Here is a 13,432-nt window from a genome sequence, read left to right on the forward strand (position 1 = left end):
TGTCAGGTCACATCAACACGAATCATGTGCGCCACATCAGACACTCTGTAGGTCCAAAACTGCAAATTGATTCTCATTTTCCCACATAAACACAAACCTACCATTTCAAAAAACCCTAATTTATTCAATCCCCAATGTTCGTCCCAAAATCCGATCACATCCACCAACTTACCTGAATTCTCAACTAATTCGAACAGAACCTCATAATCGAGTTTCAATTCCATTATTTTTTAGCTCAAAATCATGTCTGTAACGGAGCTTAAAGAGCGACACATAGCTGCTACAGAAACCGTGAATTCGCTCAGAGAACGATTAAAGCAGAAACGGCTTCAACTTCTCGATACTGATGGTATAATATTTAGTTCTATTTATTTTTATTATTTTTTAGTCATTGATTACTTTAACTGAATTGTAGTTGCCGGATATGCGAAATCACAAGGGAAGACTCCGGTTGCTTTTGGTCCGACCGATCTCGTTTGTTGTCGGACATTACAAGGACACACTGGGAAGGTAACATTATATATTCATGTAAATTTCTTAAATATATGAAACATTGAAACTTGATTGATAATAGTATGTTAATCGTTAAATATATATATTTACAATAATTAGTTACTTACAAAATCATTAATTTAATTACCTAAGTAAAATATGTAGTTTGTAAAGAAAATGCACTGTAAATAAATACCTTATAGTATATAGAGACTATGCTTTAGATGAAAATGAAGATAGTTGAAGCACATGTCCTGTTCAGTTGTGAAGCTTTAGATGAAAATAAAGATGGTTAAAGTAAATTTCTTGTTTTGTTTGAAGCTTCAGATATTAGTAATTGAACACATTCACAGTGCTTGCAGTTTATGCTATGAAGTAAAATTAGCGCTCCACTTTATGGTTCTGTTTTACGTTATGTGTGATGAGTTGGACCTTTTATGATAGCTTCCATCTTCATGTTGTAATGAATATAATGATTTTTTATCTTCTTCATGTAACCTGTATGTTTCTACATCAAGTATTTCTTCTACCTTGACATGTACTTACTTATAAACATTATAAGAAAACGCTCAGGTTTATTCAATGGATTGGACTATGGAAAAGAATCGAATAGTGAGTGCATCTCAAGATGGAAGATTGATAGTTTGGAACGCTCTCACAAGTCAGAAAACACATGCAATTAAACTACCATGTGCATGGGTGATGACATGTGCGTTCTCTCCAAGTGGACAATCAGTTGCATGTGGAGGTCTTGATAGTGTATGCTCTATCTTTAATCTTAGCTCGCCAATGGATAAAGATGGTAATATACCAGTATCAAGAATGCTGAGTGGACACAAGGGTTACGTGTCGTGTTGTCAGTATGTTCCTGATGAAGATAATCATTTAATAACGAGCTCTGGTGATCAGACGTGTGTCTTATGGGATATAACTACTGGACTTAGAACTTCAGTATTTGGAGGAGAGTTTCAATCAGGACATACTGCTGACGTTTTGAGGTATTTTATTTACCCCAAATAATTATTTGATTCTTTTTTAGCAATTGGTAGAGGTTGATTCTTTTATTTACAAATATGCTTGAATGATTACCTTAAGTCTACTTTTCCAAACTTACAACATTTTTTTTCATATATATTACAGTGTTTCTATTAATGGGTCAAACTCAAGAATGTTTGTATCTGGATCTTGTGATGCAACTGCACGCCTTTGGGACACTCGTGTTGCAAGTAGAGCAGTAAGAACATTCCATGGTCACGAAGGTGATGTAAATTCTGTAAAATTCTTTCCCGATGGAAATAGATTTGGAACTGGATCAGATGATGGAACTTGCAGACTGTATGACATCAGAACTGGACACCAGTTACAAGTTTACCAGCCACATCAGCAGCCAGGTGGCACAGACGCCCCTCTTGTGACGTCTATTGCATTTTCTATATCAGGGAGGCTTCTCTTTGCTGGTTACTCCAATGGTGATTGCTTTGTATGGGATACTTTATTGGCTAAGGTGACTGTTATGCATTATTAATTAATCTGTATTTAAATTAATTTTAGCCTGATTTATGTTTGATAACACAAGTTATAATGTTTGTGGGTTTTTTATATAGCTGGTGTTAAACTTGGGGTCTCTTCAGAATTCACATGAGGCTCGTGTCAGCTGTTTGGGTTTGTCGGCTGATGGCAGTGCGTTATGCACAGGGAGTTGGGATACAAATCTCAAGGTTAGTTATAATTCTGCCATCTCTCTCTCTCTCTCTCTTTTTTTTTTGGTCTAATGTGGTTTATTATGGAAGCCTGTATGATAATGTTTAGAGGTGGTTAAACGGGTGGGTTAGTTAATGGGTCACTTCTACTTATGTTCATCCTGACCTGAATGTTTTCATATAAATAGGTAGAAGTTGCTACCTGTATTATTTTGAGACATGGTATTAGGTTTAAAATCTACTATCTTCAAAACTTAATTTTATTTAAACCAAGAAGCAAACATAAATCATTCATTTTAGCTATTCATTTTAGCTTGCTATAAGTATCTGTTTGATTAACCAATTATAAATGTACAGATTTGGGCTTTTGGAGGACATAGAAGAGTGATTTGAACGGAGAGATGATTGAATTGAATCATGCTGGTGTGTATTGTTGTAACCTTTTGTTTGTGTAGCGAACGTTGACCATTCGAGTAGTAATAGTTGTAAATATGATCCTCTAATTATTCTTACTATTCTAATATCTTCACTGAGTTTATCGCTACTATGCTCTAGGTAATCTAACGAACGTTACCTGATCAGGAGATTTTAACTAATGGCCTCAATATACAAAAAATAAAAATAAAAAAATGATTGAGATTTGAGAGTTTCTGGTTTGTAGTTCTAACTTAACCACTGTTTCAATTTAAATATCCAACTTTTGTACACATTAGTTACATTCCCAATTCGATTATACCATTTTCTGAAAAATCCTGTATCTTATAGTAATTAAATTATTTAGTTATACGAGGATAAAGAAAATCTCTAACCTGTAGAAAACAAAATTTTTGCAAAACAATATAAACGCATAAAAACAAATCCATGATAACTTTAAGTTATTTTACGTCCATATAAAGGGAAAAAATTAATTTTCCTTTATCTTCACAACGACCACACAACGTTTGGACATCTAAACTACATGCATCTTCTTCTTTTTCGTCATCCTACACTCTGTTCTTCAGCTTCATCTTCATAGACTGCAAGACCCATTCTTGATTCTTCAGCCATTTCCTTTAGAACATCGTTTTGAACAATCCAGTACCTAGTTGAGGTCAAGATGAAAACCAAACAAATTGAAATCCATGTACGAGTAAATAATTGATAATATTTCATAAAAAGAACCCTACAGTGGAACTCATAACTCACTTCCCTTGAATAAAAACACAAAAATCATTAATAATTTTTTTTTGCAAGTTAATCATCATGATAGTTAAGATTGAACAACCTAATTAGAGATGTTGGAACTCCATATTATTCTATCTCAGCTTGTAAACTTCAAAACACATACCAGTACATGTCTCAGGTTTGACCGCAGCATCATCTTTCCCATTGACCTATAACAAAAACACAATACAATCCAAATCATTAACAGAAAGTAAACCCTAACAAATACTCCACATTAACCTCACAGAAGCAACAAAATCAACAAATATTATTCAACAAATATTATTCATATCAACAAAATCAACTAAATGCTTATTGTGACGACATCCATTTAAGCCCAATAACATTTGAAATATGAGAAATTGGTCAAAATGGTCTTAAATTCCAAAATGTTTAATGATATGTCTTTCGTATTTGTCATTTTCCCCTCTATTCACGCACCACGCACAATTTGTGGTGCTCTGCGTGTAGTGCGTGTTACCGAGCATTTATCAGAGAATTTTTCCCTCTTCATTCCATATTTGTAGATTGTATATATAAATTACATATAAATATAAGTAGTGCTCTGCCCGTAGTGCGTGTTACCAAGCATTTATCATTTTCCAATAATACATATAAAATTACACGTTCATATGTATTTCTAAGTTTACTGAATAGTGTTGATGCATATTTTAGATTGTTTGTCGAATAGAGTATTAATGTTTATTTATTATGTTATACACCTAGTATGATGTTGATACGCGAAATTCGTAATTTGCAAGGGCATATGAAGACTCATCCGTACGAATGAATGCTACGTTGGAGTTCATGTTGCATTTTTCATTGCGAAGGCTCATTACGTTTGTCAACTTTTCAATATGCATTATGTACAGAAAAATTGAAATTAAAAATAATATTTTCATATATAAAATTAAATTAATCAGGACCAGTGTTTAAATTTAAATATCCTTAAACCTTTTTACAAATTCATTACATCCCAAATAAATAAGATTTCACCTTTTTTAATGAAAACACCATAGCCTGTAGAAACAACAATTAATTTTTGTATATCATAACAATAATAGCAATAGCATATAGTAGCATAGCAATATTATATAAAACACATAAAAACAAATGTTCGATATGTTATGTTATTTACATTCATATACAAGGGAAAAAAACAAAACGGAGTATGATTTTTCCTTTATCTTCTCATTGACCACACACTATGCAATCAAGATATCCAAACTAACTTTCAAACAACCATGTATCTTCTTCTCCCTCGTCATCCTACACTCTGCTCTGTCTCAACTCCATCACACCGCTACCTTCAGTTCAAAACATCTCACCGGACAAACCTCCGCTACCTCAAATCGCTCGGTATCATCTCACCAGGATTATCAACAACTCCGTCTCCGGAAACAGTCTCTCATATTCTATACACCATAGACTACTTTAAATCCAAGGGCTTTTCAGAACCAGATTTTTCAAGAATCGCCTTTCTCTCCCCACATATATTCACCCCATCATTCAATCCAACTGCTACTGAACCGGTTTTCGAGTTTTTAACCAACGAGTTAGCAGCTTCGTTGGAGGACTCATGTGGGTTGATCCTCAAATGCCCTCACATTCTTGAATCGGACCCAGAATACTGCTTGAAACCGACACTCGATTACCTTACAAAATTAGGAATTAAGCAGTTGAACACACCTACAACTTTGAATGCTCATTTATTAGATACAAGAGTGGATAAACTAAAAGAGAAAATGAGGTTCTTGCGAAGCGTTGGGTTTTCCATCGAGGAATCAAGAAGGGTTTGTGGGCGGTTTCCTGCAATATTTGGGTACGGGATAGATCATAATTTGAAACCAAAGTTTGATTATTTGGTTTGGAAAATGAAGAGGAATGGTAGAGAAGAAGTGAACAAGTTCCCACAATATTTTGGGTTCAGTTTGGGAAATAGAATAAAGCCTAGACATTTACATTTGAAGCAGAGGAATGTTGATAGTGAGGTACCATTGAATAGAATGTTGCTATGGAGTGATGTAAGATTTTACAAGAAATGGAAATGAAAAATTATTACTACAAAATCATCAATTCTTTTGTTTATTTCCCCATATAATATAACTAGGTTTTGAGCCCGTGCTTTGCACGGCTGCTCACAAACCGTCAAAAAATAATTATATATAGATACATACGGAGTAATTATTATTTCAAGACCTTACCATTTTGACCACTAAAAGTCGAACGATCATGCATATTTTTTATGCAGTATTACAGACAGTGGCGGAACTTGAACACGGATATAGATGGGCGCGAGTGTAAAAATTTAATAAATTTTTATAATTATTATTTCAAGACCTTACCATTTTGACCACTAAAAGTCAAAGGATCCTCCATATTTTTTTATGTAGTATTACACTATTACATGCATTTAATAAAGTTTTCATTGTCAACGGCGGTAAATAATAAAAAAAAAATCTAATTTTTTATTAAATTTTATTTTAGTGTAAAAAAAAATTTCCGTTAAATTCAGGTGAAGCGGATACTCCCTTTAGATAAAATTATATTCTGCCATCGATTATAGAATGATTTGGATCCATTTTTCTGCCATCGATTATAGAATGATTTGGATCCATCATAAAAATGATAAGTGACAAAAATATATCTTCAAATTAGAATTAAATTCAAATTCAATTGACTACATCCATTGCATGAAATGTTTTTATTAATTTGTCAACATGATTTATGCTATTTCTAAAACTAAAAATATAACCTGTCATTTCAGTTTGTTTGGATTTGCGTATACTAATCTGTATAATTAATCACCAATTAACTAATTTTAATATTTGTTTTATTATTTTGATAGTATATTATATATTATATTTATTTAATTAGAAATTGTGAGAATGTGAAATGTGTAAATTTCACATGGCATAATTTCCAATTAATATGGTGCTAATGACAAGTATGCTTAATTAATCTCTCTTTTATATAAGTATATAGATATAGATACAGATATAGATATAGATATAGATAGCATATAAACTTGAGGCAAACAAGTTTGTTATTTTCTAATAGCAGAAGAGAGTATAAGTTGCCTCGAGGGCAAATAACACGTTCGTTTGGCTACTAGACTACAACATATAAACGGTTACATTAGATGACTTCGACAAGCAACTTCTAAGTTGGATCGCGTCACATAAATGAAAATCGCGATAAGATAAACAAAAAATAGTATAGTAGAATGGACCAGTAAGATGGAAAGTAAAAATGGATTAGTTGGCTACTACATCATGAATTGCATCACTCACAGACTCATCCTCAGATCTAACAGCAAGTTTCATTGCCACTTCTTTGGAACTATCGATTCCAAATGACAGACGAACCAGCACCTTCCCATTACCTATGTATACTCCCGATAACAAACATGTGTGCGATCTTGAGTTAGCTGCAACCACCTCCGTGCCCTGCAAAAAAAATAATAAATAAATAAATAAATAACAATTTAGCTCTGACAAGAACGAAAAACTACTCGAATCGATATATAATACGTACCTCACAAGGTTGCATGCCAAGAAGATTGATGACGGCATTGACAGCTTCACTCAAACTTTCCCTTGGGCCAAGCCCATACTCGTCAACGCGTTCAAAATCAGGGCCCAAACTTTCCCATGCGTTTCTGAAGTTGGAGACGCCAACCTTAAGCATGTAATCGGCTGCAACTATCTCTAAATCCTCAAGTTGGTATTCATCTTCCACACCATCTTCCTCAGCCTCACCCGTCGAGGGATCAACCTGCAATGTTTTTCCCATACGACAAACCTCTTATTTTAATACATCATCATATCATACAAGTAAAGAAATTACTGCAGATGAAAAATTAATTATTATTACAGACCTCTTTAACAAGAAACTTCAACACGTTAGAAAATCTGCCAACAGCTGGGATCCCTTCTGGTTTTTCGAATGCCACAAATGTCTGAGCAGGTGTGTCATATGGTAGGGCTTTCAAGGGCTTGGTTGCCACCTCAGCAAATTCTTCTGCTTCTGAAGCATCCACAACAACAACAACCTAAAACAAAGCCACCATGATTAAATTGAGAGACCCCTTCATGAATATAGAAATTACAGTATTTTGATTACAAAATTAGCAATTATTTAATTGAAAGCTTACATTTTCCAGCAACTGCTCAGGAATTGTATTGGTACAGTTGTACTGGAACACAACATGCTTATCAAATATATGTTTCACAACGTTAACTGCGTATTCTGTTTCAGCTTCAGTGAGCTCCACTGGTGCACAAGACTGTTAACATAATTGAACCATATACAAGAATATCATCAGCCAATATGGATGAAAGGCAGCTAACATATTTGTGAAGATGGTGACATTAATGAGTCGAAAAACAAGTTGAACTGGGCTGAGTTGGGTTAACCCATAAACCCATATCGACCCTTTCCCAGTATGGGTAAGAATGGCCACCCTAGATGTTTCTATTTCAAAAAATAGCATCTAAAAGAACCTTGAAAAGCTGTCCAAAGGTAGAAAACTCCGGAATGGATGATAGTAGCTTCTCAAACGTATCAACAGTAGAAGTGGGGCCAGCTGGTGGCCCACCAAGAGCAGTGGGCTTTTTACCAGCAGATTTTTTCTCCGCAAGTGGCTGACACTTGACTTCCCTGGGCACAGAACTAATATTAAAAGGTTCTTCTGTGGGTTCCTGCAGTAACAATGGGAAACTAATATAAATAAACAGATATTTATGGCAGAAAAAGTTGTACACGAATCACAGATCTTGTGTAGCAACTTACATAGTTCTTCAAACTAGTCTCAAGGTTGACCAATGGGATATCAAAGGATCCAAAGAGAAAGTCTTTCACATCTTCATCAGTTTCAACAACTGAACCATCTCCACCAAGAGTATTTAAATATAGTGTAGCCCTATCACGAACCTGCAAAGATGTGAAAAGGCTTGAAATAATAATATTAATAGCTAGGATCTGTTTGGTTCGATGGAATGGACTGATGAAAGAATGAATTGGAAACTGAAGTGGAACGAGCCATTCATTCCATTGTCAAATGTAGATACAGTGTATAATTTTATCTTAACTTCAGACAGCACAATATTCAACATAAGTTACTAAATCTTTGTTCACATATAATGACAATAAAGCGTAAGAGCAGCTTATCATAACCCCAGATAGTATTATAAACAATTTTTATAATATATAATTAGTTTCTTAAGATATAGATATTGTTTGAAGATTGATGTGAACAGAAGATTCTATAGTCATATAGGGATATGTTGGATTGAACATCTTTAGGATAATGGTGTTAGTCAAAGATTCTATAAATTAAAACTCACTGTTACTAACACAACTGACCTCATCATCACTATCATACAGGCAGCGTCTTAAAAGAACAAATATGCGGGGCTGCAGTACAATATACAGAGGACATTAGTAGCAAATATTTCACCAGGGAGTAATGTCGTTGGAAGATATTAAAATTGAGGTACCTTCAAAGGATCAACCATAGCACCAAACTTAGCCAATGTGCTTACTGCACTGGCTCGAACAGTTGCATTTTCAAGAATGACACGGTTATATATATACCTTATGTATTTGCTGGGATCGGGTGTCTTTGGTCCCTCAACACCAAGAAAATGGAGAATCTGATGATGCATTTAACGAAATAATTTTAAGTAATATATCAATAAAGTAAACAAAATCAATGTTAGAGTTCTAGAGAAATCAACAAGATAATGAAAGTCAAACACGTGATAGAAGTAAACTTCAACCCATTTAATTATGAATGGGTAACATAATACAAATAACCTTAAAGGTAAATGGGCCAGACAGGTTTTATGAATAAGAACTTAAGAAGTCTTGATAATTCAATCATATTTAGCACAAAAATAACAAGTAAGAAGATAATTGTCGGAAGTTCTATGATTTGGACGTAAGGTGTTTTGGGGTTCCCTATCGACCCATTTTGTTACCTCTAGTTAGATATAACATGCTCACCTGTGTTGAAAGATAAGTAAATTCACAGTCCTCAATAAATTCACACAAGTGAAGAAGTCCACATTCTTTTGCATCAGGGATATCCCTTATGAGGATCACAATTGAATCAATGATTGCTTTTTTGTACTCAAATCCCCCTTCTTCCCTCAGGATATTGCTTAAGAAATTCATCCTTGATCAAACAAATAGACAACAAAGGTGTATGAGAGACAGTCATGGTAACTTTCATCTTGATTTTCGAAGAAAGCAAAAAATAATCACACTCACAGTGTTCTGTATTTCAGTGGGAACTTCAAACACAAGGATCTAATAGCATTAACCACAACAATCTTGAACTCATCAGCAATATCTGACATGAAGTTGGTAATTTGTTTCATCAAACGATCAACACCCGATTCATTACCCGTCTTCAGCAGTGTGGTAATGGCAAGGGTAGCAACACTTCTATTTTGGTCTGAAATTAAGCTCTCCATATCAATATTACAGCTAGTTACATCCATTGGATGGGTCATTGCCACCTGCATCATACGGACATCTCAACAATCAGATTATTGGAAGCTTTTCTAATCTCTATTGCTTTCAATCACATATGGATTGTCTTATAATGCACAACCAAAGTGGTTCTATAGGTTTACCAAAGAATAACTAACTCCTATGAACATTTTCATTTTCAGATTCAATAACGTTACTCAGCGTACAAAATTTTACTGATATGTGATCGGGGACCGGAATAGCAACATACCTGTCACAAAGGTGTGTATACGCTTTACAAGTAACAATAAAGAGCCATCAATGTTGAAAATTATTAGATAAAACATGGTGAAAAAGATGATAAAATAATATACGTTTATGACTGATCATCACAAGGGAAAACTCAAGCAGGTGGATAAAAATGATAACATGTAAAACTAACAAGTAATTAAAATTCTTGAAAATGCAAGGATAGTGACCTTGTTTAATGTGCGTACAGCAGCAAACCGAAGCACTGGCTTAGATGAACTTAAAAAGAGCTGTAGGACAGTAATTGCAGGAGTCAGTTCTCGACTAGTAACGCCATTAAGCTCTGTTATGGCTCTGGCTGCTTCAAGTATAACCATTTCAGATTTGTGGCGGAGGCAACCTTCCAAAAATGCATAAAAGGGGCGCTCCCCACTTTGGTCGTATGCGCTAGCCTCCCTAATAACCTAAGGAAAACAGTATCACACATGAAAACCCTACTTTTACAATGAAAAGACGTAACTGACTTCGCATAAATAAATAATACCTGACTAGTATAACGAATTAACAGACATTGAGCCAAAGGTGAACGAACTGAACCCCTTGCCAAGCTGGTAACTAATTTGCTCACAGCTAATCTGTCATTTTGTCGTATCTGCAAAACCATCCCTTTTAGCGTGCTCATGGAGAGTACTAGTATTATTTTAAACTAGTGACTTTTTGTCCGAAAATTCAAACGCTATAACGATCCCTGTCTACTCATTATTTGTTTATACTTGTTAAAGAGTTAATAATGTAATCGATGATTTGTAATTGAAAATCGCAGCAGGATGACAAGTGTATATGGAGAGCATCAAACTTATGTTCACCATACCTGATGGAGCAGAGCAAGAGCATGGAACTGTACAAGTGCGGCCTTTGACTGAACAGCTTCTTGTACCTCATTGCTCCATCGTTTCACAATCTCCGGGTTTGCCTAAGATGCAACAATCGAACTGTGTTAACAATTAGACCCGTAAACAACATAATGCAAATTCCCAAATTCATAGTTATACCTGGAACAAGTGAATACCACTGACAAGGGCTGCACTAGCAACCACAGGATTTTTGTCAACAATAGCTTGTTTTAAGTACCTCTCTAATTGAGTTAGTAGTGTCCCATCCGTTATGCGGCAAAGAACACGGATAGCATTTGCTCGATACACATCTGTCTTGCTATTCATATCCTTCATGAGGGAGCTTGTGACAATGAAAACCTTTCATGAACACGAATATGTGGCATGTCAGCCAAACAAAACCGTAATATTAATAATTAAGATTACGAGAGCATACAAATAAATAAAATCGTTCTATATAACCTCATCTGAAGAAGGAGAGAGCTCCTTTATTATCAAATAAACCATTCTTCTTAGACCAATATCCTTAGACTGGAAAAGTTTTGTCACGGAAAAGAACACTTCTGTTGCTTCAACCTACCAACAAAAAGCAACGGCGAGTTCAAAACTTAAAGTATAAGAATCAATATACAGACAATTGATTCAAAAAACAAACTTGAATAACATGATCAGCTATAAATAGTTCTTCTCGCTTGTATTTATGCATATCACCAAAAACAGCTGATAAACACTGACAAGCTACCAAAATATGAGAAGCAATGCAAGGCCAAGTGACCTTGGGAAGACGTCTATCTAGAGCACGATGGAAATATGGAAATTTCTTAAACATAAAGAATATCCCCTTACTCTCTATGTACTCACTTTCAGCTAATTCAGGAAAAAAAAAATTAGTACAACGCTATCGAGGCAAGTACAACCATCACAGATAGCCTAGTGGTTGGGTCCTGATATATCCTCTCAAGAGGTCTCAGGTTCTAACCTCACTAGCAACATATCTAGGGGTGGCGGAAAACAGGTCGGAAACGGTAACGGGATTAACCGTTAGGCGGCGTACATCTGAGTAAAAAAATTCTCCCTCCATCCATGGTAGCCTGAACAAGGAAAACATCATCCTTTTATAGAGGCAAGTACATATGAAGTATGATATTAGGTCATAATAGTAGACGTTTAGTCGAATTGCATATTCTGTGTAGCGAAAGTCATATTAAGGTAGTTCATTAGATAGAAACATATACACATGACTCTATGGACATTAAACCAAAGCAAGCGTTCTAAGTTTAATTGGTCGATTTGAATTTATGCTCCTACAGCTGCAACTTCTGGTTAATTGCCGCTTTTCTTCAACGTATGTTAGAGTATCTTTAGACGATTTAATTTCTTCGTTTTATTCAATATTGTATGTATTTTTTTCTGCTTTTTAAACCCTGTATTAAGGACTTGTTTGTGGATGCATTTCCTCCCTCAGTTAAAGGTCTGTTTCTAATTAGGGCTTAGCTTTACAAGAGAATATACAATGTTTAGACAAACTCATTTTACAATAACAGAAAAGAAAAATGAAAGAAAATACGTCTGCATACCGTATGTATGACACCATAGATAGCATGTCAAACGAAAACGTATACACAAATTGGTCTATTACTAAAAGTTGCAGGATACGAATATATAAACCTAGCCATATATCTGTATCTATATACACAAATTAATCCGATCAGTTAAGAAATCTAACCTTGGTGAACGTTTCCCCTTGATTTAGAAGATAAAGCAGCTTAGTAATGACCTAACAACATACACAAATCGCAATTCAGAAAATTAAAAATTAAAAACACAATAACACGAATCAAATAACTTAAAAAAATAACAAGCACCTGAGAACACCTCCTTGAATCCAACTGAGAATCATTAAAAACCCTAGCTTCTTGGAGCACAGCTCCTTTCTCAATTCCGAGAAACGGAGAGTACTCTGCGGTATATAATAACAATAATTAATAATTAATTTACTTTTACTTCATCATATATTTCATAACAAAAAAGTCATCGTGATACGTACACGATATACAGTTCTGTGTATGTGTGTGATACACAGTTCTATGTATGTGTGTGTGTGTGTGTGTATATATGATTATATCAATTACAGGATGTGATTTCAGTGATGAAGTTGATTGAAAATAACTGTAAGGATTAAATGAAATGAAGAGAAACGTACCGTCTTCGTCGCGATCATCGTCTTTCTTAGCGAACTGTGACATTGATGACAACTTTGAAACCTAATTTGTGAATTAATCGGAACTTCGGAAGTAGGAAGTATTTTGTGATCTGAATATTTTTAGAGTGAAATTGAAGGTTGTTTGTTTATGAACAAGGGGAATTGATTGAGGGAATAAGGGTTGTGACTTGAAAATTGGGAAATTAGCCCTC

The 13,432-nt window shown here is 34.7% G+C and overlaps 2 protein-coding genes and 1 pseudogene across 2 annotated transcripts; 2 read left to right on the forward strand and 1 right to left on the reverse strand.

Moving 5' to 3' along the window:
• The first annotated feature begins 187 nt into the window (after positions 1-187).
• LOC139886272 (guanine nucleotide-binding protein subunit beta-2-like) lies at positions 188-2,686 on the forward strand (annotated as a pseudogene).
• Positions 2,687-4,555: 1,869 nt separating this feature from the next.
• Positions 4,556-5,481, forward strand: LOC139886273 (transcription termination factor MTEF1, chloroplastic). The gene has a single exon (XM_071870041.1). The coding sequence runs from the start codon at positions 4,640-4,642 to the stop codon at positions 5,444-5,446; it is 807 nt and encodes a 268-aa protein (XP_071726142.1). The 5' UTR covers positions 4,556-4,639; the 3' UTR covers positions 5,447-5,481.
• Positions 5,482-6,423: 942 nt separating this feature from the next.
• Positions 6,424-13,432, reverse strand: LOC139886274 (coatomer subunit gamma-2-like). Its single transcript, XM_071870042.1, has 18 exons — positions 13,221-13,432; positions 12,883-12,977; positions 12,744-12,794; positions 11,480-11,593; positions 11,177-11,377; positions 10,996-11,097; positions 10,669-10,776; positions 10,355-10,588; positions 9,672-9,922; positions 9,405-9,576; positions 8,897-9,052; positions 8,763-8,813; positions 8,190-8,330; positions 7,901-8,098; positions 7,552-7,683; positions 7,276-7,449; positions 6,933-7,172; positions 6,424-6,844 (listed from the first exon to the last, which is right to left on the reverse strand). Exons 1-18 carry the CDS (start codon positions 13,261-13,263, stop codon positions 6,653-6,655), a joined length of 2,655 nt encoding a protein of 884 aa, XP_071726143.1. The 5' UTR covers positions 13,264-13,432; the 3' UTR covers positions 6,424-6,652.

Source organism: Rutidosis leptorrhynchoides, chromosome 1, assembly GCF_046630445.1.
Source record: "Rutidosis leptorrhynchoides isolate AG116_Rl617_1_P2 chromosome 1, CSIRO_AGI_Rlap_v1, whole genome shotgun sequence".
NCBI lineage: Eukaryota > Viridiplantae > Streptophyta > Magnoliopsida > Asterales > Asteraceae > Rutidosis > Rutidosis leptorrhynchoides.

Coding starts and splice junctions, on each gene's coding strand:
- LOC139886273 (XM_071870041.1), top strand. CDS start 4,640: ATGTATCTTCTTCTCCCTCGTCATCCTACACTCTGCTCTGTCTCAACT.
- LOC139886274 (XM_071870042.1), bottom strand. CDS start 13,263: ATGTCACAGTTCGCTAAGAAAGACGATGATCGCGACGAAGACG. Junction 10,777..10,995: donor CTCTTGCTCTGCTCCATCAG/GTATGGTGAACA, acceptor ATGGTTTTGCAG/ATACGACAAAATGACAGATT. Junction 7,684..7,900: donor CCTTTGGACAGCTTTTCAAG/GTTCTTTTAGAT, acceptor TTATGTTAACAG/TCTTGTGCACCAGTGGAGCT.